This window comes from Pagrus major, chromosome 16, assembly GCF_040436345.1.
Source record: "Pagrus major chromosome 16, Pma_NU_1.0".
Taxonomy (NCBI): Eukaryota; Metazoa; Chordata; class Actinopteri; order Spariformes; family Sparidae; genus Pagrus; species Pagrus major.
In genome coordinates this window covers 20641275-20667025 of record NC_133230.1, presented here as the reverse complement: position 1 = coordinate 20667025, position 25751 = coordinate 20641275, and the positions used below count along the sequence as shown (strand labels likewise).

The following is a 25751-nucleotide window of genomic DNA, read 5'->3' as shown; positions in this document are numbered from 1 at the left end:
GGAAATAATAAATGCATCTTATCTTATCCATCTCTAACTTTACCCCGCAGTGAAATGTGACCCTTTTGACCTTTTATCCAGTGTTTCACTTGCGTTCCACTTCCTCAGTAGATAAAAGTGAGGATGAATGGTCTCTGTGGGCATACCAAACACTGAGCATTATTTGATTCAGACTCCCCTGGGTGTTATGACTGGGAAATAATTGTACGTATTTGTATTTGTTTCTTTTTCACTGTGGTGTGCTCTGGGTAATTCTTAATACCTTCTAGAGATTATACGGTAACTCCCAAACTCCCATGATTATAATTAAGCCTGACTTGGTTATAAAATGAGCAAATAGCAATTTAGTTTTGCATCGTGTGAGGGAGCATCTCTGTGTGTTCCTCCGCGCTCCCGTCGCTCCATATATCTTTATATTTTCTGAATATACTTGGGATTGTGCTTGAGAGTTTGAATGTGCACATGCATTGTGTTTGTGTGACTGGGTGTCAGGGGAAAGTGCTGCAGAGGAAAGGCATATATATACGGGAATGTTTGCCTAGGCATGGAGACTGCTATCATCTTCCTTCTGGCAAAAAAGAAGAAGAAGAAAAAAAAATACAAACATTCCCCCATCCATTCTCTTTCTCCTCCTTATTCTCTATCTTGCACTCACTGTGTTCAGCTTTCTCCCTCTCTCTTTCTGTATCACTTACAAAGGCAGCCGTTTCCTCCAAAATGAGGCCACGTACGGAAGGTATGCAAATGAAATCATTGCTCGTGGATTAGAATGGGACACCATATACCCTAAATCATGATTGTCAATCATGGCTGGGGATTAAGGGATATGGGCTCACAGACCTAAAAAAGCAACATTTCCCCCCTCAGGCAGATCCCCATTGTGAGGAGCTCTGAGGAAGAGAGGAGCTCCACAGGGGAGGAGAGCAACACTGGAGCACTAGTGCCCCCTTCTGTCTGATGTTCACCGCACCATTTCATCATCAAACGCCCAGCCAGTCTGAACAGAAATAGAGGCTGGCACACACAAGCCTATTCATTTACATTCAGTGTAGCCGCGGGCAAAAAGCTTGATTAGACAAATGCACATGCTTTGGTGATGCAGTGTTTCATCTTCAGTGGAGGAGAGAGAGACCTCATTTGTTTCTCTGGCATGTGTGCAGGCTTGGTTCGACATCAGTGGGTTAGGAGGGCCAAAGGCCTTACAAACGTAACAGATGTTTGTTTGCCCTGTGAGTGAATGTGTTTAGCACTGAAGTCTCTTAAGCATCAGAATCAATTTGTTCTTTATACTGTCACTGTGTGATTTTAATATGTAGTGTATACTGTATGCGTGTGTATTTGTACATCTGCCAATTTGACAGCCAGTGGTGTCTGATTTTAAGGAGGCATGTATAATAAAATAACAATAAAAACATGCGTTTCTGCAGTTTAATTACACTGTATGCTGCTACTATTAATAATCGCGGTCATACATATTAATAATAAGAAAGAATAGCGCACATGGATAATTCTAATCACAGATTATTAAATGGGCTTAATATGTGGTAAATTAGGACTCCTACTTCATATATCGGAAGCAGAGCAGCTCCTCACACAGAGACATGTTTAGTGGATTGTGTGTGCAGACCCTGGAGCCCTCAGCTAGAGTGCCAGTCTGTTCCTGTGGAGCAGTCAACCAGACAAACCCAGCCAAGAGAGAGCAAGGCACAGGCACCGGGCCAGGAAATAGCACTGGAAAACACTCCACTATGGCAGAGAATTAATAGTGTTCTTATAGGAGAGAAGGCATGGGGGAGGGTGGATAAAAAAAGGAAAAGCACACTAGTTTAGCATCATCGAAATCGACGGTTATGCGTGATTGCAGGAATCAAGGGAGGGTTTCATTAAGCCCCATCAGACTAGACCTTGATAATGAGAAAAGTGAGCAAAGGAGGAGAGTTGGCACCGTTCACATCCTGCACAGTGCAGCTCCCGGCTGCCCAAGACTGAAGGTGGCGCGGCACCTGTGCCATTTTGGCCCCGGCATCGTATGGGCAGGAGGTCAAGGCCAGGGCAACATCTGCATCACATCAGAGGGCCTGGCTGTGTGCCCACATCATGGAGAAATCCTAAAGAATAGATTTGAAAAGGACACCCAGTCTATACACCATTCTCAACTCAGCAGCACTGTACTAATTCCATGATTTGTACTATTTTTATGCAGTCATGATCAAACATTTGACTCTGATCACATCTGTTGCACTATCTATACATGCAGAAATCTGTTGTGTTTGAATATAGAAAGAAAAAAATGACATTTACCTGCATGTGAAAGCCAGACAACACACTCCGCAGTGTGTCTAGTCACAATTACCTGACTAATTTGAACAGGGGGATCCTTAATACCGTCCCTGTGTGTCTCCTAACAGTGAGACCACCTGAGTCATCCTTCCGATGGCGGGCAAAATAAACCACCAAAATTGATACGAGCCGCCAGCACACTAAAGAGCAAATCATTATGCATCATTAGGTGAAGATTTAGTTTAAACGTGTTTAGCAGGAATTAAGCAAAGCTGTTGTTGACATGGATTGACTGCTGTAATGCTTTATTGTCAGTGCTCCAGGAGGCAGAGGGAGGGCCGGCCTAGTTGGGGTAGCAGCAATGCGCCGAAAGCAAGGATTTATGGGATGTTGGAGGACTAGCCGGGTGTGCAGAAAGAGTGGAAAAACGGGAGAGTATGGTCAATGATTTGGCAGAGGAGACAAAGGGAGGGAGATGAATGAAAAGAGGGTAAACAAATGAGGGTATCTGTGGTCAGTGGAAAAGAGGATTCAGCTGCAGAATTTAGACACTTGAATATGGATGTGTTCGATTATTTTACAGACTCAGGATGCCTGATTCTGCACATGAGAAAGTCCTATTTCAATCTAAAGGTCAGGTGATTTGCACTCTAAATGCCAGATGTACTGCATGTTTGGGTTATGGCTTCATTGAAGCTACAGAAATGTTAAAAACTGAGCTCATTGGAAGGATGCTAATGGGTAAAACTCTCGCAGCAGGAAAAACAAAAGGTAGAATCAAAGGTGGAACATGAACAACTCATGTTCAGTTCAACCGCAGATAAGTTTCCCTCTCCTGTCCTGACGCCCCGGTGTTTGTATGTGCTGCCGTCTTTATGTGTCTGAATGTGTTTGCGAGAGCTGCTCAAACCGACGAGTAAGAGAGGACAGTCTTATCCAGCTCTCCAGTGTTGACAGTATTACTAATCCCCTCCACCTGCTCAAACAGCCACCCCAAAAAACACATCCCTCCCCCTCTTCCATGTGCCTGTGCTGGGAGTCCCTGGGGCCAGGCTGCGCCTCTGCCTTCGTCTCCACACCAGTTATCGTCGCTGGCCCGGCTCCGCTCCCCCAACCCCTTCCTGCGCCGCGCACATTAATCGCCGCAAAAACAAATAGTTTTCAAATGTTTGGAAAAGACCCACTGTTTGCATCAGGGCCTAACAAAATAATTTTTACAAGCTATCCAGTTGTGATTAGGGCTGAGAGAATTGAATTTATGTGGCATTGATAATATTAATATTAGCCTAATTAATTATGTTGTTTGAACTTGCACAGCACAGTGTGTACCTTCTACACAACACTAACCAGCCGGAGCTGGAACCGAGCTCTCAGGCGTCTCTATCTCCCCGGCTCTCCCCCAGTCCATGACTACTGCACACAATTCATCAACTCGTAGATATCTAATCCCCTCTGGCTCTGCGCACTTCCTGAAGTCTAAGAAAGAACTTTACTCTGGTGGCAAGAATTCCCATGAATACTTGATGACTTCTATAGAAAGGAGGACTGTTTCATCTCACTTTGAAAGTGACATTCGCGGAGAGGACTTCCCAAACTTTCTATTCGCTGCTCTATGAAGGATATTCAGGGACAGTAATAAAATGCAACATGTTTTTAATGAGTCATTAATTAAGGTAAACAGCAGTACAGTGGGAGCAGCTTTGCGTAGGAGACAGTTTCAGGCATCGGGGGGACATAAACCGCTTTCTTTTTTTAGTGCAGAAGACGGTGAGCGAGAACCTAAAAGAGGTCCCCTCCAGTTTGTTTCCTTAATCAGCAGAGGTCAAAATTTCAATGTCCCCTGACCCAGAAACACTGCAGATCCAGCCAATAATGTCTTTGGACTGTGTGCACTGCTGGATGAGCAAGTGTTGATCTGTGCAATTACAGTGACACATATTCACTGACCCATCACACCAGTCATCTGAGCCTAAAAAGGGACCACCCAAACCTCCAGAGAGGTTCTCAGACCTGGTTATAGCTCAGATCACACTTCTCTTTGATGGCCTCTTGACCTCTACTTTGTGATCAGAGGTCAAAGGGTAGAGAGGTGGTCATGTGTCTCTCTTAGCCAGACGGAGCTCTATCTAATGCTTGGTGGGGCCGTCTATGTCAGGTCCCCTACAGTTCATTACAAAGGGTAGCTGTTCCCAATACACAGTGGTACTGCAGGCCTGATGTCTGACTTTACAGCGTGATTGTGACAGTCTCCCTTTACAGCAGCTTTAGGGTCTATTTCTGTGCACAAGTGCAGCCGCAGAATTTATATATTTGGCACAATCAAAAAAAAAGTTTCTTTTTTTTTCTTACATAAGCACAGAAATCAATGTTGTCCATTTACTTATATATATATATATATATGTCAGAATTCTTAGCCATGTGGATTGGTCGTGGATTAGTATTTAAAAACAAATGAAATCATAAGTCAATAGACATGTAAATTTCTTCAGCTTGGAGAAATAAACAATGAAAAAAGGGTAAAATGCACATTTCCCAAATTCAAGAAGCAGCGGGCCTCGTCTCCACGATGTACAAAGCAATCCCAGTTAAGTCTATGTGCTGGGGCCGGGCCGGAGCATTCTCTGAAGCAGGGAAGGGTATCTCCAAGGTGCATCATCTTATCAAAGCATTGGGTTACTGGACGGAGGGCAGCGAGGTGTTGAGTCAGTCATTAACTGAAGTGTCGGCCCAGTCTGGCTGAACGGTAGTCCACTCTGAGCTGGACAAAGGCATGGAGGAGGTTTCGGTCCAGATTGGTGAGCTGCTCACCTGAGCAGACCTGCTTTAGGTTGTCAGGGGCAACGACCAGGAGGTTACAGAGGGCGTGGAGTGTGTCGAAGAGCTGCAGCACCAGAGGGACCTGGAGGACACACAGGCACACAGACAGTTATACCTTGTAAACCATATACACCGAGTTATTCCCTGCAGACGGCCAAGGCTGCCATGACAAATGCTCTAAGATGCAAGTAACTGAAGAAACAAACTGACCTGAAGGGACAAAAAAAATGTCATACCATTTTACTTTGTTTATTTTTGACGGACCCTGCCACCTTTCTAGCTTCAAACAGTGTTCTGGGGATTTATTCTCCTCCGAGAACAGCTTGTTTATTCAGTTATGGAAAATATCTTTTTGTTTTTGTTTTATATTATTACCTTATTGATATCCTAAATATAAAATTTCTGAGTTTTAATTTCTTCTCCAACACGACATAGTGCCGCTTTAAACTCTGCTTTGCAATACATTTTATAGACTAATCATTTAAAATAATTGAGTCAGAGCAATCACTGAAATTGACCTAACCAGTTTCTATAATTACAAACATAGTGGCGACTTTGTCGGAAGAGCCATGTTCTGCCCTGTGACCGGTGTATCCTGGACCTATGCCCCCTCTGCTCACCCTGAAGTCCTTGGCACACCGTCGGTATTCAGCCACGTCGCAGATGGCCAGCATGCCTCCCATTGAGCTGTAACTGTACTGCTGTAGGTGCTCGTGGATGAGCCGGTGGAAACGGACGCCCAACTCCGTCAGCACCGTGTCCACATTTTTCCCATCCATGGACTTCCGCACGTGCTCCACCTGTCGACTGACGTAGGCACATACCTTGGAGCAGGCCTGCAGGGCGGGGAGACACACAGGGAAAGATGGAAAACGTGCTGACAAAAAACAATGTTTATTTTGAGAACAACAAGATAAACAAATGTAAGTGATTTGCAAGCTTCTGCTTTGTTTTATTTTGCATGTGAGCTCGGTGCTGGAAGCTGAATCCTCGTATCTCTTACTGTAGTGTACTGTATCATGACGTTGTTCTCGTCCTCAGGCCTGAAGTCAGTCTTCTTCTGCTCTGTTGCCAAGATGTGCTTCATTTGTCCCACCATGCAGTTTATTGTTCTGTGTGTAGCAGAAAAACACAATGGAAAATGTTTAAACACGATTTATTGTTATATTATTTGCACATATGAAACACATAATATGTAAGAGCAGTTTGTGGCCAATTATAAACACACTGACTTGTCGATTCCTGTGTCCAGTTTCACTTCCATCTGCTCAATCACCTCTTTCTTCTTGTGCAGGCACTCGGCCAACTTTGGAGACGAGCTAGAGACATTTTGAAAAGAAAAAAATCAGAGGGCTTATTAAATTATTGTTGTTAATGCGAGGCAGTAGCAATATAATAATATAACCGAATACCATATTCGTTATTTTATCCGTTAACCCAGAACTGACCTTATTAGAGGCATGAGCTGGTCGTTAAACTGCTTGTCAAACAAGTGGAAGATAGAGTTTGCCTGTTGAACCACATCCAGGAAATACAGGTTGGCATTCTTGGCATCCGATGAGGGAATTGCTGTAGATCAAAGAGAAAGAAAATAAGTCCAGACAAAAAAACCAAAAGGTAGGTGAGAGGATAAATCAATACGACTCACGCAAGCCAGAAACAACTGTTACCTGCTCTCTGTAATATACCACATGTAAAACATTTGCAGCAATGTTCTGCTTCAGCATCAGACAGTGAGGAGAAAGTAATCAAACTATGGGATAATCAGTGTTGCATTTCTTCGATGAAGAATATACCTCGCACAAATTCAGCACTGAGAGATGAATACGCATGTTTAGTTCCACTGTAGCTGCCTGAAAACGATAAGCTTCCTTCTGTGTTCAGTCACATGTACAATAGAATGCAAAGAAATGACACAGAGGCACGACCTGCTTTGCATCAAGGTAACTTGGCTATCTCTCTATTTTTTGATAACTGCCATAAAATATAGTGGTTGTGTAACTGAATGGTATCCATAGCAACAAGAATCATCTGCCTCCTGACAAAGCAAGAGGCTATGAACAGAAGTAGGTGTATTAAACTTCACTAGGTTTGTTCCGATGATGATAACAGCATTGGAAATCCCCCCGATACTCCTGGAATCAGTATCGGCAAGTACACAGCTTTATGTACTGATCCAATACTAATCCATTATTTATGCCGCTTGGAAGTAGCAGGGTCCACTGACAGATTTTGTTTTTACTACACAAGTAGCCAATATCCATTATCAGCAAACAACTTCTGTAATCTCAAGCACATTCATAACATAACATCCATACATGCCTAGTAGTACACAGCTGTTAAAAAATATATTTTTTTATATATTTTTTTTTTAAACGCACCAATATCAGACCAGATCAGACCAGTACTCGTTATCGGTTGATACACAAAGTTCAGGTAGAGGAATCGGAATCGGGAAGGAAAAAATGATAGCGTGTCAAAGTGAATTGTCGCTAAAGATGCATTCAGGAAACATCATGTGACCATGTCATATTTGCCAGATATTTGCCTTCAGGGTGTTGCTAGTAACTGCATCATATGAAGTGGATGAAATGAAAAAGCCTCTGCAGAATCTGCATAGTTAATCAAACTCTACAGTTTGGTCCTCTTGGGTGGAGGCCTAGGCTGAGCCCGGTCCTTGATTTGGGACACAGCTATAGTGAGCAGTGCAGCAGCAGTTTTTTTACCCAGTGGGACCAAGTCTGGATTTATCTCCTTAACAGTAGGTCAGATAAACACACAGCAAGTACAGATTATGGCTAGAATGAGCTGAATTGGATGTACCTGAGAGGCCAATCTCGAGGGCGTAGTCGATGTGTTCCACACAAAGATGGTCAACCAGCAGCAGGAAGATTGAGAAGGCATTCTTGGGCAGGTCTGAAGGATCTGAAAGCTGTGTCATGCCAAACAGAAAGAAAGGGGAACACATTAAACTCTTTTAGCCCAGCAGGATTTTCTCTCCAAAATTGCTTTTCTCAAAACTTCTTTTTGAGTACCCTGTGGCATCTCTCAAAGGCATGACGCGTCTCCTGCAGCAGGTTGACAACTAGCTCTGGGGATAGGAAGGTCTCCCCATGGGTGTCAATGACAGGGCCAAGGGGGAGGTTAGTGGCCTGTCTGATCCGCTCCTTCAGTTCTTGGATACTGTAGAAAGACACATATGCTGATTATTGTGTTACACCACTACATCCTTTTATATAATTCTCTAATCTAATCCTAAACTGTCCCGATTTTTGAAAAAAGTTACCAAATCTGACCTGCCAGTGCCAATTGGGCGTTTCTGATGATTCTTGGAGTCATAGTAGCGCTGCAGAATCATGGCGCCTCGAGTGCGAAGGTATTCCCTCTCCATGTCAATGTAGCTTTCCAGGTATGAGGAGAAGATGCTCTTTATCAGCTTGGACAGGAAAGTGTGCTTGTCTGAACCCAGATTGAACTCTGTCAGTTTGGTGGCCAATGCTGTGGTCCTGGAAAACATTTAAAATGTGAGCATAAAGGTTACTGTGTAGACAGGAAGTGAATCAAAACATATGTGAACAAGCTTAATACCTGGTGTAAAGGTCGTAGAGGTTCTTGAGGTACTGTTCAACATCAGAGTGTCGAGTCTCATCCAGTTTTTCCCTAACATGGGCCTGCAGACACAACGTTGTCAAATATAACATGACAAATAATCCATGACTACATAAAACTAAACGGAGAAGTAATATACATACCTGTAATTTGTTTTCAAAGATGTTCTGGATGAGTTTGGCCATAACAGTCTCTGGGCTGCTGAAGACCTCTCCCACCTGCTTGTTGACCCTCTGACAGAGGACCGCAGTGTCCTCAAACACATCATTCCTCAGATAGGCCCCCTAGGGAGACAAACAAAGGGTTAACCATGAGCCTGGGGAAGTGACTGGACAACAAAAACATGGAGCATTATGTATAAGAGGAACTTTTTTCACTCACTTCCTGGCACTGCTTGATGTAGACATCCACACAGTGTGCATAGCCCTTGTAGAAAAACACGCAACAGTTACATTTCGGCAAGACTATGTCACTGAAGAGCAGATAAAAAGCAACATTTGAACATATAAGAAAACTTCGCAAGCAAGACCAACGGTTTGATTAAATGTGGAATACAAATCAAATGTAGACATCAAATATGATTCTTCCAGGTCACCTTGAAATGTAGTAGAACCGCTGCCACCTCCCGCATACGTCCAATCTCACCCCTGCGCTGGGCAGCAGTGAACTCCTGGATTAACTGCCGCTCCAGGTCATGGTACTTACCTGGGCAGAAACACAGACAAAGACACAAAAAATAAGATTATCTCTTGTATTAAGCCCTCTCATATATTTCTAAAGGGGACTACAGTAGAGTTCACAAACTTACTTGCAATTTTTGCCTTGACATCTGCAAATCTGTCAGAAGAAAAGATTATTACTCTTAACGAGACAACTGTAAATTATATCCCACAATAAGACATTACAAAAGTAATGTGTGTTTCATTTCTAGAATCATATGAAACTCAATTAAACTGCTTTATTACTTGGCTTACACAGGGAGGAAAAGTCTGTATCACTAATACACCACCTTTTCCTTGTTTGACAGTGCACTTGTCTAAAGCTGCCCCCCAGGATGCCTGACTCACCTGTCGAATGGCAGCTCCTGGGCAATGAGATGCAGCTTCTGAATGATATCAGCAGCCTCCTTAATCTGAGGGAGAGGAGAGAGAGAGAGTGAGAAAGTGTGTGTGTGTGTGTGTGTGAGAGAGACAGAGGCAGGTAAGGCAAAAAAGAGAGAGAGAGCACAACAGGACCATGAGAGGTGGACATCCAGACAGAAAGCTGGCAGGCCGCCGGCGGTGTCTCCACCTGGGGGATCATCATTTTAGAGCAGCCCTCTTCCACCTCCCCATGTTGAACAGGGAGCTGATAACAGACAGGCTGCGCTCACCTGGGCATCGGCAGCAGCGGCAGCAGCAGCAGCAGCAGCAGTCCTGACTTAGCAGCACATCCAACTCTTTATTGGCATGCCTTTTCTGAATGGGCTGTAATCCCACAGGAGTCTAAATCGCCTTCAATAATCTGTCCGGCCAGGGATATCTGTCTTAAAAAAAGGGGGCCCTGTCGAGAACCCCCCTCCCCCCGCCCCTCCTGACATACACACTGGCTGAAAAAGCCCCAGACCTACAAAAGGCCCGCCGTCCGCAACTCCTCTGTTCCCGCAGATGCCTGCCTCAGCTAACATCATTACTCTGCTCCCGTGAGGAGGATCCAGCCTTTCTGCTCGGCGAAGGTTTTCTAAGTATCTGTCCCCCAGCTAAGATTTGCTAAATCCCATGTAAGTAATGTAGCCGTCTCCCTGCAGTCAGGGTTTAGCAGCACTTGTCTCCACGCTGGCGGCCCAGCCCTCCCTTTCAGAAGGATTAGCAAAGCCATCCCCCTTCAGCTATTCACTTGCAGCTTTCCTCTTTCCCCTTCGTCTGGAGGTATGCTCAGGAAAAGGAATCTGGCCAGATATTTCTGCATGCCTCTCCGCAAAAACTAGCTCCATCTCCAGCTCTCGTCTCTGGGATTGACCCCCAGACTCGCTACTCTGCATCCACTAATGATGCTGCTGCTAACAGGAATTAATCTAAAGCATTCCAAGCTTTCTGCTGTCGCTTACAAAACTGCAAAATCAAACTTTCAGGGGTCACTCGTCTCACATCAGCATGGCGTCTGTGTAGGCAGGAACTAAGTAAAAGTGCATCTCATCTTCCAGCATGCATGTTATCACCGCCCTTACATGTACCATAATGCCACAAGCTCTTTGCTGCTGTAATTCAACACAAAGCCGAGGACCAACCAAATTCTTGCTCCGAGACAACCTCCTGTAAATGCAATTAGGGTTGACATGAGCATGTTGACATCCATGCTAGTCAATCAGCCAGCTATTGTCAGACAGCAAATGACAGTTTATTAATCCAAATTAGCTGAGGGATCCAACTAAAGGGATAAACTTGACAAATTAATATGGATGGTTTACCTCATAATCCTGTTCATTCTCACCTCCAGCAGTATCACGGCGGGGGTCCTCGTCAATGGTCACACACACATTCAGTACACACACACACCTCCACTGCAGTGAATGGGAGAAACATATGCAGCACACTCACCTTCTCTGGGTTGTTGAAGACGTCACTGCGTAGGTCTCCATCCAGGAACTCGTTGAAGTAGGTCATCAGGCGCTGAGCTTCCACGGCCCTCTGTCGAGGCGTGTTCACCCCCTCAAGCTGATCACCAAGGTGACAAACCTTGGTTGCTACATAGCTGATGTGTTCATCGAGCTCCTGGAAATGCTGAAAGGCCACCTGAATTGAGAAAGAACCGAAGGAATTTATAAAAAAGATAAGGGGGGTGTTTAAACATCAAATTCAAGCACTTTTCAAGGATTTTCCAGGCCCAATTCCCTCAAATTCTCAGATCCAACACAGTTTGGTGTGAGACACAGATCAAAGTTAATACTGTGACAAGTGTCAGATTTTTTTATGAAGACTAGAAGGCTTTACAGAAGATCACAGGCAACAATTAGAAACATATCAAAGGAAGTTCAATTTCTATACAAATTCAAGCACTTTCAATGACCCATGTCTCTTTATGTCTATTTTCAAAGGTAGTTGATTTTTTTCACTCAAATTTACAAATGTCAAGGACCTGCGGTAACCTTGGATAAGATCATTCTGATATGATGATTAAAGTGGGTGGGTGTCATTGGCTGCTTCACTACACAACACACCTGGTTGCTTCTCTGCAAGTCTTGCACTTTGTGGGCAAATTCCTTCGCCTCACGATGACACTGATGCTCAAGCTTCTCCACCCGCCGCTGGATCTTCTCATCCAATTGCTTCAGCTCTTCTATGTGGTTCTCAAATTCTTCCAACAGCCTGTCACAGAAGAAAGAATGGTGGATCCTTCACTAACAGCAGGTAAAAAACACAAAAAATGCTCTTACTCCGGAGGAGTAATTGGATACCAGAAGGTTAAATCTGTCCCACTGACCTCACAGTTACAGTTATAGTTAGTTACAGAATAGTGCCGGATATTTAATTCCTGGGTCCCCAGACTTAAGAAGCTCTGAAAACTAGCAACTTCGTCAGCTGCATTTTAAGTGCCATCAGGACTGCAGAGCAAATGTTCTAAGTCAGCACCACATTTCACAGAGTAGGAAACATCCCAAAATGATGAGTGTATAATCTCTTGACTAATTCCCTCAGCACTGGCTACAGCTTAAAGACATCTCCCATCCCTTCCCAATAGACACTCATTCCCTGGCTGGTGACTCACAGTATGGTGGCCTCCACAAGATATGTTGTCTCCGACTCCTCGCTAAGAACTTCCGAGGAGGTGGTGGCAACAGTTTTGTGGAGGAAGTAGATAAGGCGGGTTGGATCCACAGTATAGTTAAACTGTTGTGGCATTTTTGCTTACGAGAAATAACTTGGTTCCCGAAATGTGTAAAAATAACAACAAGAAGTGAAAATACCATGAAAAAAAATCTTAAGCAAAGATATTCCCTTTTTTTTCTCCATCCTACCCATCAAAAACACTTAATTAGCATAGCAGAGACCAAGCTGAGCTTTGGTAAGTGGAGGAGGACAAACTCAGTTTCACTTCAGCAAGCTGATACTGACAGTTGTAAATAAATAAATGTTAATTTATATTAAAAAGAATTTCATCTTAAAATGCATCTAATTATTCTCATGTATTATGTTCGGGAATCTGAAACAGTTGTTGGTCTTAAAGTAGGGATAGATCGATTATTGGCCCTGAATGATTATTGAGCCGATGTTCAGCATTTCCAGGGATATTTCTGTCAGATTGTCAGATGCAACATCCTCTCACAAAATGTCCCACCCACAACACTATCTGATTGTAACACATCGCAATTAATAGTCTACAAACAATAAAATAATCTGAATCTGCAAAGTAACTAGAAACTAAACCTATCAAATAAATGTAGTGGAGTGGAAGTATTAAGTAGCAGAAACGCGAAGTACTCAGTTTGGAGGAGTAAAAGCACAAGATTATGTGAAAAGAGATAGGTATTTTCTGGTTTATTAACATGACTTGACCTGCTAGTAGAAGATTATCTGTCTCAACATCTGATCAACTTCAGTGAAAGTTTGAAAGGATGAGGCGTAAATTAAATTGAGGAATAGGCCAGGAAGACAGTATTAAGTCACTGCAAGCAAGTTCATCCTTATAGAGGGGATCAGCTGTGTTACACTGACAAGAGTGGAACACCTGCATTGCACATTCATAAAGTTACATCAATTGCAATAGAAAACAAAGAAAGCACCTTTGAAGAATGAGCTTGCCACTATAACATTGGCAATCAAGTTAAATATACATGCGGGAAAATAAAACTCAATGAATACAAAAGCCATTCATATCTCGTATCTGTCTGATGTTAGATTTTTAGTTTGTGGAAAGGTGCTCTTGATAGGGCAACACTGATTTGAACTAATATGAGAGAGCAAAAATACATACAGTAACCAGGTGACACATAGTCAACAATAATGTCAACAGAGTCAAGGTTAAAACCTGAAGTATGCTATTCCGTGTTTACTCGTGTTTATTGGAAAGACGATGTGTGCAATAAATATGACTGAAAGTAGACTACAATACCTTTTGGGGTCAAATGCCTCAGCTCCTCCCTTGGAGCCTCCTCCAGGTGTCCTCCATGCCAGCCTTTCAATGTACTCATCTGCATCAAAGGGCTCCTGAGGTGGGGAGGAGGTTATGAGGGTAAAACATCCGCACAACACCAGGTGTTTACCAGAAATGCAACAAGAATAGACTTACTACACTCATGTTTCACCCTGCTATAACATACTGCCTTTGTGTTGACTTTACTTCACTCTAGCAGTCAATAACATTAATGGTTCCCCGAATAACCCAGGTACCACAATGTCCACCACCCATTCTCTCCACCTTACGACAAAAACAAACATCTCCCCAGCTCAGTAAGACATTATTTATTCTCTATCACACACACACACATACAGACAGGATGAATAGTACCGTTAAGCTACCGTTAATGATAGTAAGCTACCTAGCTAGCCTGACAGCTAACACAGCTCTCCGGTGCAGCAGTCATTTTACCTCGAACAGCTGAGCAGTGGTCGCCATGTTCAAGATTCAGCTGGCGGCGTAGTCAGATGAAATTCAGAAGAAGGCGCTCGGAGTCGGCAATACCTCCGACTTCCACATGGATTTGCTGATTTCGTGTAGTTTTGCCCTTTGTTGACAGCTAGCTGGCTAGCTAACCAGCTTCCTGTATGGGTGGAGAAGGGTGGAGATAGCTGCTCGCATGTGCGCAGGCGCGCGCGTCAGCTGATTGGTGGTGGTTGTCACGTGAAACAAAACCAGGAAGTGCGTCGCTGCGTCTGTCAAATTCATACAGTGAGCAATATTTGAGTTTAACAACCTGAAGGGTAAGATGCGAAAGTTAATGTTGGTGTCAGAGAATAAGTGTGTAAATTGAGGATTTAAGCGCAGCCGGACAGATGAGTGTGCGTGCTTTGTGGATAATTTCTCACGAGAAGGGGGAAAATGTGTCAATACGCTTTTCAAGGTATGTATCTGAGTTATAATGCCTCTCATATTGCACTTCCTGTTTACAATAGTGTAAGCAGTGTATGGTAGAAGACCGTAGAAGTGCTCTAATGTTGTAAAATATCAGCTGTCACACTGCTTGTAATGTCTTGTGTCTCCCCCATAGGAGGTTTTCTACTGTGGAGCACCGTGCAAAGAGGCTGGCAGGTCCCAACTATGTAGCAGTCCCAGAAGAAAACACTGTGCTGCAGCTCCTGCTCACTGAGCTGGGGCTTTCAGACTCAAACAAACCCTATGTAGCTCTCAGAGATGATTGCCTTCATTGTCAGCGATCACCAGCTCTGGAGCTGCATGTGGATGGCCCTGCAAAGGGAGTACTATGGCCAGTGTTGGCCATCTCACAAGGGCCTCTCATCCTAGCTTGCCTGCCTCTTGTGGATGCCCCTGCTGAGCCACGTCCACCCCTTGCCAGCCTGCTGTCTGTCTCCCAGGGCCTCACGCTCCTTGCAGGTCTGCAGACTTTTCTCCTCGGCTCTGGGGGGAAGCTTGACAGCGAGGGGCTGGCCTCTCGGCTGGCAATGCTGCCCGCTGTGCTCCTGCAGGTTTGTCCACTTGGCACACCCCTGGATGTGCCACTACTGGGGGCACCTGCGACAAACACAGTGCCCACTCCTGCTGGGAGCCAAAAGCAGCCAGCCTGGAAGACGGGTCTCCACCGCGGTCGAGCTGTGGTGAATGTGGCACTGGTAGAGACAGTACGCTCCATGCAGTATGGTAACCGGAGCAGACAGGACTTGTGGGATGTTTTTGGCACTGTGACATGCAAAGTAAGAGCAGAGTGTAAAAGAAAGCAAGTAATGTTGTAACATCTTTTTTTTTTTTTTTTGCCTGTTTCCAATATTTTTCTTCTGTCCTTCTGTCAACAGTGTGAAGTGGAAGGAGTGCTCCCAAATGTGACGGTGACTCTCACACTGCCGCCAAATGGTTCTCCACTACAGGACATCCTGGTCCATCCTTGTGTCACCTCACTGGACTCTACTATCCTCACTGCCAGCAGCGTGGATAACTATGATGGCTCAGCTTTCTCTGGGCCGTACAAGTTCCCCTTCTCTCCTCCTCTGGAGCCTTTCAGACTATGCAGCTATACATCTCAGGTTTGAAACATACAAACTAACGTATTTAAGTAATCCCACATATTAGTGGTAATGTCTCACGTGATTCCTGTAATTTTTCATTAGGTCCCCGTTCCCCCTATCCTTGGTTCATATCAACTGAGGGAAGAAGAGAACCAGCTGCATGTGTCGGTGACCCTCAAACTTCATGAGAGTGTGAAGAACAGCTTTGAGTACTGTGAGGCACACCTGCCATTCTTTAACAGGTAAGCAGGATGTAATCTTTTAGATCTGAGCAACTGCCAATGTTTGTTTTCTGTAGAGCAAAGAGGTTTAATGCCTCACAGTCCATGGTATCTTTGAGGTTAAATTGTCAAGATCAAGGCAATCTGACTCCTTGTGAAAATATTTAGAATATTATTTAGGACGCTATTCTGTTATAGAGTTTTAGAATAATAATTTGTAGATTTGGAAGTTGGATAATCAAAAATATACTACTACAAATCTTTATGTTAACTACTGATGCACAAATTTCCTAGCTAAGCAAGTAAACTTATGTAAATTAATTTCAGCTAACAGCATCAGTGACATAATTAAAAGTGTTGAATTACCAAACATTAACATTATAAACAGAGATACATAGATACACTTTTTTCAGTTCCGATCTGGTTCCGATACCAGAGTTTGGATACCTGCAGATACCGATACTGATACCAATGCCAGAGCTCTCTTGAAGAGTGCTATGGGAAATTGACAATCAATAGGTCAAACTGTGGAATGTTGATATGTGACATTAGTCTGATATTCTATAAGTGAATTAAGTCTGTATTAGCCCCCGAGTATAAGTCACACTAAGGTATTCGTGACGTGATCTATTCCTGAAAACGTTTTCTACCATAATGTATAACTGTCAAACACATGGTCCTTTGTAATATGGAACAGATCCCTCCTGCATCTTATTTAAACTGCACAGATTTCTTTGCAAAAAACCTGCAGGTGTCTGATTACAGTGCATTTAATAACTCACCCTGACTATATAATTATGTATAAGTCCTACAGCCAAGTAATAACCCCATTAATGTGAGAAAATCTAATAACCTAATGTACAAGTCTCATACTCGACTCTACCATGTGCAACCATGTGAGAAAACACTTTGCACTAACATCTGCATGTGTGGTGTATGTCTTATGTAGAGATCAGATGGGTGTTGCTGATGTGAAGGTGAGCTTCGGACAGCTGGATATCTCAAAGGAGAAGAACCTGTTGGTCTGGGCCCTGGGTAGGCATTGTGCTCCTGAGCATCAATGTAAAAAATCACTTTTACTGCAGGTGTATATCTGAAAAAGAAACATGATGAGCTGTTTTCCCCTCACTGATATTTAGGACAAAAGTTCCCTAAATCTCGTGAGGTCACAATGGAGGGCAAGATCAGTTTTTCTGGGCCGACAGCAGGACCCAGTGACCCCCTCTGCACAGAACTTACAGCCTACATCAAAGTAAGTTAATACGTTTGGTGATTCATGTTAGGAAAAGATCAAAAGATTTATGATTTATGATTTATGATCCAGTTTGTTTATTTACAGCCAAAGCATGTTGCAACCAATTTCTCTTTGGATAAGGGATCTTTAAAATATAGCATATATTATTAGGTTTTAAAGTGATTACCACTTTCACTGTTATCTTCCCAGTTGTATTTTAAAGTGCCTGACATGACACTGTCTGGATGCTGCGTGGACCAGCATTCAGTGCAGGTTTATTCCTCTGCCAAGCCACGGATTGTAACATGTAAGCTCGCTACAGTTTTTGTACCAAAATGTTTGCTTTATGCACGTTTTCTAAAACTGCTAAATGTTCTGTCTGTCTTATTTCCAGCCCGAGAACTTCTATCCAAAGAGTACTTCATATGGAACTCAACAGGAACTGCTCCGGTATCCTCTGGGCAGATGATGCTATAGCATGGATACGTTGGTGTAAAGGTGCGCAGTTATACTATACTGTGGCACGACTGAAGACACTTTGAAGAATATGCAGTGATCCAGACTGGATATGTGAGCCCATAAAATGTATTTGTTACCATCTTGTTGTTACTGGAGAGCTTACAAATGATAGAAAATGTAAATAGCAGTGAAAATAATTTGTGCATTTTACAAGTTATCTAACATTTTCATGTAAAAAAGACTTTTGTCTTGCAGAATTATGGATTTTGTTGATGGATGGACACTTAAAAAAAAAAAACCTGCCCCTGTAGTGCAACTTCTTTTCATCCCCCAGCCCTCACCCTCCCTCAAATTTATCCCATTGCAGACACAAGGGCCACCCCTCGCTCTGACAGTCCCACTTCAGTGACTCTCCATCAGCCGGATAATTAGCAGCTGGGGCCTTGTCATCAGCTGTTGTCGGCCTGGAGGAGAGGGGCGGCTGGGCTGTGAAAGGCCAGGCTGGTCTGGCCAGTGTCTTGGCTACAAAAGGCTCCTCTTTTAGAGCTGGCAGGAGTCCTTTGCTCCCTCCACCAATCACTCCCCCCACCCCCCTATTGACCCCGTCCCCGCCCCGTCAACTAGTGGCTAGTTCAAACACACAACCTCTCCAACCAGACTGTGATTGAGCGCTGACCCTCTGGCCCCTCTGAGACTTTAAAGCAGCCGGTCCCATTCAGCGAGCAGGACCTGCCTAATTGGTGAAAAAGTCACAAGGATGGAAGTCGCCTGTTGAAGCTGCATAGGTGCTTTAACTTAATTAATGAAGAACTTTAAGTACATGATTTGATCTATGTTATTTTAACAACAAGTGTTAGGGTATATCTCACTTTATAAATAATACTTAATAGTAAAGAAATGATTTGAAGAGGGGCATTCAGTTTCTCACTGTTTACTACTACATGAACTTTTCATCCCGATTCTGTTACATGTCTGCAATAAGCTCCACCTCAGCGTATTAAGTTGACTGAATAACCAGCCGGTGAAGGGTTAAATCAGAGGAGATTGTGCCCCACTCTTCCACAGCAGCCAGACTCCTCTGAGTGCCCTCATTGTCTGCTGTTGGCCTCTTGTGCCCCTTGCTGGTCCAAATGCTACATTCTCACGTGGATTTCCACTCAGAAGGCTGACCATGACCAATCCTCTGTCAATTGGAACCAATTGCTCACACGGCATCCTTCACCTTCTTTTTATGTAGCAGTACGGAGTGGCAGACACCGAGACCTCTCGGCTCTCCCCCTCCACGATGATTTGGCTTTAAGGCCCAGTGTGTGTGGCTAGCGAACTGGAAAAGGAGAAGTTTTTTTTTTTGAAGAGTTGGGCCACTCTAAATCTCCTCAGTATCCCAATATGTGGTCAGTCTGGCTCCTGAAGTCTGCAGTCAGTGGCCTCTCACTGGCAGCCTTTGCTTTGTTGATTGAATGGATTGCTAAGTAGATGGACCCGTTTTAATGTTTTGCTCTGCTCCAGTGCCTTCAGCTCATACCTTTGGGACTTTCATTTTATCATGTCATTTATTTTGTCATTTTTTTCGTCTTGTTTACACACATACAGGAAAAGGATAATCACTTTTGTACAATAATCTTCAAATCCAAAATAAACTTGTGAAAGTAAAGCAGCAGTGTGTATGGTCGCAAGTCATTTAAAAACTACCACAAGGTTGCATTGACTTAAAACAGACGTTCGTACCAAAACATTTACAACACTGGTTTAAACAGTGCAAGTGTGGGACTTCACTGTGTCCCTCAGCACAATAATGACACCCAGTGGTAGAGTACAATAAAGTTCACATTAGACTGTTTTTATTTCTTTAATGCTCATTTCCTCCTTTGAGATAGTCCTAATGAACTGCTGCCAGGTAGTTGTTACTGATTTAATTCCTGTCCAGCCCCCTGCTGTGAGATGTGATCCCAGCAATGTTCATCTATCTCACCGTGCCGGAGGACCAGGCTTCTTATTTGTCTTTATCCTCCACTGTGGCCTCAGGTGTTTGGTAGGAGTCCAGTTCCTCTCAGCCTCTCTAAACACGCTAAGAGCCGGCCTCAGAGAGACCACTTGAATAATGATGGTGCAATTAGCAGCTTCCTGTTTTCAGTCTAATTATTCTTCAAGAGCTGCATGTCTTTTCAAAGGAGAGGATATCTTTGGATACTTGAGGATTCTTTTGCACTAACCTTGAAACCAAATGCCCAGTAATGGACCAGCTGGTTCATGGCTGGCTGATTTGAATCCTTTGGACTCAATATAAGGAGTATGTTTGGATGATTGCTATCAAAATTGAGGCTGAATGAGGCTGAATGAGCTTCGGACAGTAAGTTTTCTCACTTTTGTGCATCACTTTCACCTGTAGAGGGCACCATAAACTCAGCCATGCAGGGAATATCTCAGGAACATCAAGAGTTTTGTTTATATTGCAACTTGGTTGACTAAGCGCTCTTAGTCCAGTTTATTGTCCCAGATCCCTCTTGCCCCTCTTATCCTCCCTGTCTGAGAGCTTCTGGCAGACTCGGGGCCCATCCAATCACTCGTCTGTGATTTACCCCTGTCTTCTACACTCACCATTTCCTTCTCAGTGCTCCATGAAGACAGTCCCCTGTGTCCAGTTTGTTGAGTTCGACCTTGAGCTTGAACACTGTGGATCCTTTCTTCTCTTCTCTCTTCACAGAGGTGGGGCAGAGATTTTGGGTCCAGAAGGCAGCTGGGGTCCAGACTTTCTCCTGTGGTCTCATCCCAGAAGATGTCCCTCTCTGTGGGCCTTCTCACAAGTTTCAGCCTCTGGATCCCTTCTGTATTTGGACCTCCAACTAAAGGGCCGAATAAGATGACCAAATGATGTTGGAATCAAGCAGTAGACCACATTTAGACAGATTTTGAATTAAGTTTGCTTGTTAAAATTATAGTTTGCAGCTGTACCATCAACTGTGTAGACGACCTTATGTCTTCTCTGCTCTCTGGCTTGACGGAGGTGAGCTCGCCGATACCGATGAGCCTGTTGAGTGAGAGCTGTCTGGGCCTCCAGGAACCCTCCCTGCAGACCATAGAGCCATAAGAAACAAGTGGTGGAAAGTAACTAAGAACACTTATTTGACAGTTGTAGTTGTTTTTTTGTTTTTGTTTTTTATTCACATGCTGTAAAAATATAAATATCTAATAATACAATGCATTGTTTCATATAAAACCATTAGTACAGCCTTATTGGCTTGTGTCCCCTTACCAAATCAGCAGTGTCTAGTTGCTCTTTGTCAAGTTTCAGATGTCAGTGAGTTGTTAGTACTTGCACAAAATAGAGATTTCCCTCTAAAATCATCTTCACAACTTCATAGGTTGAGAATCACTGGCTTAAATACCACCAAGATCTATATGAAATAGTTAAAATTAGCACCAGTATTAACAATTTAATAATGTAATATATCCGATAATCTATCAGTCTCTGGGGCCACAAAGTACCATTACACATTTATTTTATAGAATCTGCTTGTATCGGATATTTTGTCAGTGAAATCGGGACACTTTGTGATTTTGTCTTTCTGGTCTGTACACGTGACATCTGTCCGTCCTGGGAGAGGGATCCCTCCTCTGTGGCACAAGGGTTTGTTTTTTGTCTGGGAAGTTTTTCCTTACTCGAATCGACGCTCTAAGGACAGAGGATGCTGTTTGCTTTACAGATTATAAAGCACACTGAGGCAATGTGATTGTGATTTTGGGCTTTACAAATGACAAGCAGAGGATGTCACTACTCATTCCACCACTGTCAGAAACACATTTACACATAAATCACAATGCATTATGGGACTTCATGACTGTCAAGGACATACCTCTCTTTGTGTCTATGCTTGTGTATCTAATAGTGGGGACTTTTCTGTTCCCTGCACCTTGATAGATCCCACTGAGGGCCAGTCATGGCTGTAGACCACCCAACTTTCCACTCCACTGTTACTTTAATCAGATCCACTGGGACAGGAAGGGCCCACAATTGCAGCTCACAACCGTCTCTCTCTCTTCCCTCTCTTTCTTTCCACCCCATCTTCTCCCTCCGTGTCTCTTAAGCACTGCTGCACACTTTAATTTTCCCTCGATATAAAAATGTATGATCTGAATTATTGATGTAAGATGCACTCCAGCTCTTCCATACCTTGTCAGGATGATTTACCTGAATCATTCTGCCGGTGCCAGAGCGTCCTGTCTGGCCTGTTGTAGAAAACCGGTGGACATCCCCACCTCTGCAGTCCCGACCCTGCAACAAACATCAAATTCCTTACTGGGTTTTGAGATGGCATAAGGGTGGTGACGCTGGGGCAGTCAGATGTGATAATTTTCTCTTTTTTTTCTATTACCATGACAATTTGATTGGCAGTGCCTGTGTGGCCAATTTGAAGGGCCAGTGGTTGCAGTGCCTGAGGAGAGATAATGATGGGATGTCTGGGTAAAAATCACAACCAGTCAGAAACAATAATGCAAAACTATGTCTGCCAGAGTCCAGGCACAGGATTGAACGGATGAGAGACTCCTCAAATGAATCAGGCAACGAGAATAGCCTGTTATAGTTCATATATCAGGCAGCTGATTTTGCCCGCTAACCTGGGGTCTTCGGGGTGGATGTGAGTGAATGATGCTTGAATTGTTGCTTTGCTTTGGTGGGAGCCTTTCTGCAAAGCAAGGTTCTTACAAAAAACACATGCACACACTGTTATCTCGTATCAAAATCAATATCACAACACAAATAATAAAAGCCCGAGTTGGAATAAAACACTAGAGACATGACATTTACTAACCTGAGAGTGTGGAAAGTGTCATTTCTTGCTTCAGTGGAGGTAAGGTGGTCTTCCTCTGTCCCAGAGATCCTGACGACTGCTCCGCAGTGACCGGCAGAGCAGGGAGGGTCCATTGCGGTTTGGGATGTGTCCCCTCTTCTTGCAGGCTATTACATGGAGCTACTTTACGCTGACTGGTTCTGGAGCCTGTGGAGCCCATTGTCCTACTCCCTGTCCTTAGGCTCACACGCTGAAATACTTAATTCTTCTCTAGTAAAAGTAATATATGAAAAGTTTCAAACATAATGCATCTTTTGTCAAAGTTTAGCGTTAATTAAAACGACTACTCTCACCTTTTTAATGTCTTCTCATCATTCGCGTGAACTCTGTCACTGTAGGTCCACTGGTTTTGTTAACTTTTCTGATGTAGGTGTCGATCCCCTGTAGATCTTTGGCCTGTGTTAGTTACACAATAACTTCACCTTCAAAATTGACTCTCCATCTCGCCTCATTTGTTTTCGGCTGCTCCAGAACAAACCTGGTGGTCTTCACATCTCCCCTGCTGGCACACTCATTGTTTGTCCTGAAGCATTTCTGTCTGGTGCCAAAGTGATGCAACAAACAGTTTTGGTAGTGGTTAAAAGAGTAGGTGTGTACTTCATCCCCCTGCCTTCATACTTTTCATTATAATGAGCTAGGTTTCTATGGCAACTGTCCCTACAGGTTACTTTGTAACTCATAAGTTAATGCTTGAAAGAGCCTGTTATTTCCCTGCACCCCTTCCATATTGGAAAGCCCAGAGGGGTGAGGAGAGAGACAGGTCGGAAAATTGTTAACTGACTGAAAATGAGCGCTCAGAAAATCACAGGGGGAATCTGTTACAAATGCGAGTCATGTTAGGCTGCATGTCAAGTTGTAGTTTTACTCATCCCTTACCTCCGTACATCATATCACTGCCAGTTACAGTAGCTTAAAGGTGTGCTCTATTCTTCATGTTGGTGGCACCATTTGGTACAGGCCTTGATTAGCTACTGTATGTGGTGCAACATTTACAAGACAGTTCCCCCTTATATATTACATTGTTTTGGTTATTATTAGCCATGTTTGCAACAACTATGAGATTGCTTGCCATTAACCGTCAGTGTAAGTGGTCCCCACAGGAAGAATCCTAAAACTACTGACTTTGATAATCGCTTATCTTTTCATCTGGCTCTACCATGAGGTTGAAATGAATGAAATGAATTCATTTTGCAATGAAATTTGGTATAGGATATTTATCCATGGTGGCTAGAGAATAATATGTACAAGCTTTTATGCTCTGACCTTATTGCATACTACATCATATCAAAATGTATGTTTTTCAAAAAGCCTACTTCAGCTTTATGAGCTAATACCTGCAAAACCAATGACATTCCTGTTAGCCTCAGCTGCACATTGGAGTCTCATCACTGATGAGTCATCAGTAGGCCCACCTTTAATTCTGTGACTTTTTGACATCACACTACATCATCATGTCACACATTTGCAGTTATGCCTAGCAACTGGTTTGGCACGTAATAATTAATTTAGCAAAACTGCTTTGTTGTTGTTTGCAGTGCTGGCTCAGGCATGTGTGAGCTGACCAGTCAGAGTAGACTGGGTATTTGGGAAGAGGGGCCTAATAGAGTCAGGAATTGTGATGGGCTTTTTCACTATTTTCTGACATTTTAACATGCTAACATGCTAAACTTAGATGGTAACCACTGCACCTGCTAAACATCATCATGCTAGCATTATGGGCTTGTTAGTGTGCTGAGGTTAACATTTAGCTGAAATCACTACTGTGCCAAACCAGCTCGCATGACTGCAGATACATCTTGTTATTATTTAAATAATTTAGCTTTTACAGTGATGCGTCTGCAGTTTGGACACAGAGGTTTGGCCTCTTTGGAGCACTATTAGTTGTCTCATGTTTCTTTTAAAAGTGCTGATTGTTGGTCCTTTTTTCACAAATGATGCTGATTCGACTTGTAATATGACCAGGCCTTGTAGCAGTGTTTTATTCTGTCCACCCCGTATCTAAGTATCCAATAAGAATAAGTACAAAAATGTGTTATCGTGGCTAAATGGACATCACATGACATCCACGAGACCTCTCTCTCTCTCTGATTAACGTCTCTTATCAGCATCCAGCTGGGCGGCAGCAGCGTAACTACTGTATCACAGAGTAAAGATTTGAACATTTCACATTCATCTGCTTCTTCTAGCTCATTTATTTTAATATGTTAAAATGCCACTGCAGATGTTTAGCTGAAACTGTCACCTCAGCAAATGCTTCATTAGAGGTCTCAACTCACTGAGTGCGCGCCAGCACTCATAATGGCACAGTGGTGTCGGACTCTTGGGAATTTGTGTATGTGTGCATGTGTTACATAGAGTGATGTATTAAGACTGACAAATTATTCCACTGACACCCTCATCATCTTAGCAGTACTATGTGGACCAAAATGTCATTTTTCCACCGTGTTTTGTTTTGCTCTTCAGGCAAAATGTCCCATGGGTGTTTTCCACTCCCAGTCATATGGAAATGCATTATTACAACGGGCTGTGTGTCTCTGTGAAAGCGGATGATTTATAGTCGAAACATTCAATCAGAATCATTCTCAATCTTCTTCAGTTTGCGGCGTATTTGTGTGCGTGTGTGTGTGTTAGTTAGCAAGTGGCAGCTAAATGCAGCACAGAAAAGCATTGCATCATATAGAGAGGAGAATACTGCAAAGTCACTGCTGTTAAATCAATGCAATGCACTTTACTGATTACTGACATTGTATGAGTCATACATCTTAGTCCTAAAAATACTTGGCCCTGAAGTATATAATGATGGTTTGGCTCTTATATGTTCTTAAAGGGCTGTTTCCACATTGTCAGCGTCAAAATAATGCTGATCACCCCTCAAACTTTAAAATCAAAATATGTGTCTACGCTAACATTAGACTATACAGTCATTTGGCATGTTGTAACCGTGAGATTCTTTTGGAAGAAAATGTGTGCAGGGCCACAGCCAGGATTTTGGTCCGCCCCGAAAACATAGATAATAGTTACAGACAATTAATAATACACTGCTATGAATATGGTTTTTAAGTCTTTTATTATAAAACCAAAAGAGCCTGTACATTACGCATAGTATACTTGCCATTCTTGTATATAA

The 25751-nt window shown here is 43.3% G+C and overlaps 2 protein-coding genes across 3 annotated transcripts; one reads left to right on the top strand and one right to left on the bottom strand.

The window, feature by feature from the left end:
- Positions 1 to 3916: 3916 nt before the first annotated feature.
- Positions 3917 to 14473, bottom strand: exoc5 (exocyst complex component 5). The gene is made up of 18 exons (XM_073483930.1): positions 14272 to 14473; positions 13795 to 13889; positions 11903 to 12050; positions 11283 to 11477; positions 9774 to 9838; positions 9515 to 9543; positions 9302 to 9411; positions 9088 to 9132; positions 8850 to 8990; positions 8686 to 8768; positions 8394 to 8603; positions 8133 to 8280; positions 7921 to 8029; positions 6546 to 6666; positions 6330 to 6416; positions 6101 to 6209; positions 5718 to 5933; positions 3917 to 5179 (listed from the first exon to the last, which is right to left on the bottom strand). Exons 1-18 carry the CDS (start codon positions 14296 to 14298, stop codon positions 4991 to 4993), a joined length of 2127 nt encoding a protein of 708 aa, XP_073340031.1. The 5' UTR covers positions 14299 to 14473; the 3' UTR covers positions 3917 to 4990.
- Positions 14474 to 14551: 78 nt separating this feature from the next.
- On the top strand, positions 14552 to 19429 carry ap5m1 (adaptor related protein complex 5 subunit mu 1). Of its 2 annotated transcripts, XM_073482704.1 has the most exons (8): positions 14552 to 14743; positions 14891 to 15551; positions 15651 to 15878; positions 15963 to 16102; positions 17031 to 17116; positions 17221 to 17333; positions 17526 to 17622; positions 17710 to 19429. In XM_073482704.1, the coding sequence occupies exons 1-8, from the start codon at positions 14676 to 14678 to the stop codon at positions 17790 to 17792; spliced, it is 1476 nt and encodes a 491-aa protein (XP_073338805.1). In that variant the 5' UTR covers positions 14552 to 14675; the 3' UTR covers positions 17793 to 19429. The 2 variants fall into 2 exon arrangements, with proteins under 2 accessions (XP_073338805.1, XP_073338806.1); XM_073482705.1 differs by lacking the exon at positions 17526 to 17622 and having other exon boundaries at positions 14574 to 14743; positions 17710 to 17879.
- The last annotated feature ends 6322 nt before the right edge of the window (positions 19430 to 25751 follow it).

What these genes read in the sequence shown, in the direction of transcription:
- exoc5 (XM_073483930.1), bottom strand. Translation starts at nt 14,298, where the DNA reads ATGGCGACCACTGCTCAGCTGTTCGAG. An exon ending in CCACTGCTCAGCTGTTCGAG is followed by an intron (nt 13,890 to 14,271) that starts GTAAAATGACTG and finishes TCCCCACCTCAG; the next exon opens with GAGCCCTTTGATGCAGATGA. An exon ending in TGTCAAGGCAAAAATTGCAA is followed by an intron (nt 9,412 to 9,514) that starts GTAAGTTTGTGA and finishes GTTTCTGCCCAG; the next exon opens with GTAAGTACCATGACCTGGAG.
- ap5m1 (XM_073482704.1), top strand. Translation starts at nt 14,676, where the DNA reads ATGAGTGTGCGTGCTTTGTGGATAATTTCTCACGAGAAGGGGGAAAAT. An exon ending in CCTGTTGGTCTGGGCCCTGG is followed by an intron (nt 17,117 to 17,220) that starts GTAGGCATTGTG and finishes ACTGATATTTAG; the next exon opens with GACAAAAGTTCCCTAAATCT. An exon ending in AACTTACAGCCTACATCAAA is followed by an intron (nt 17,334 to 17,525) that starts GTAAGTTAATAC and finishes TTATCTTCCCAG; the next exon opens with TTGTATTTTAAAGTGCCTGA.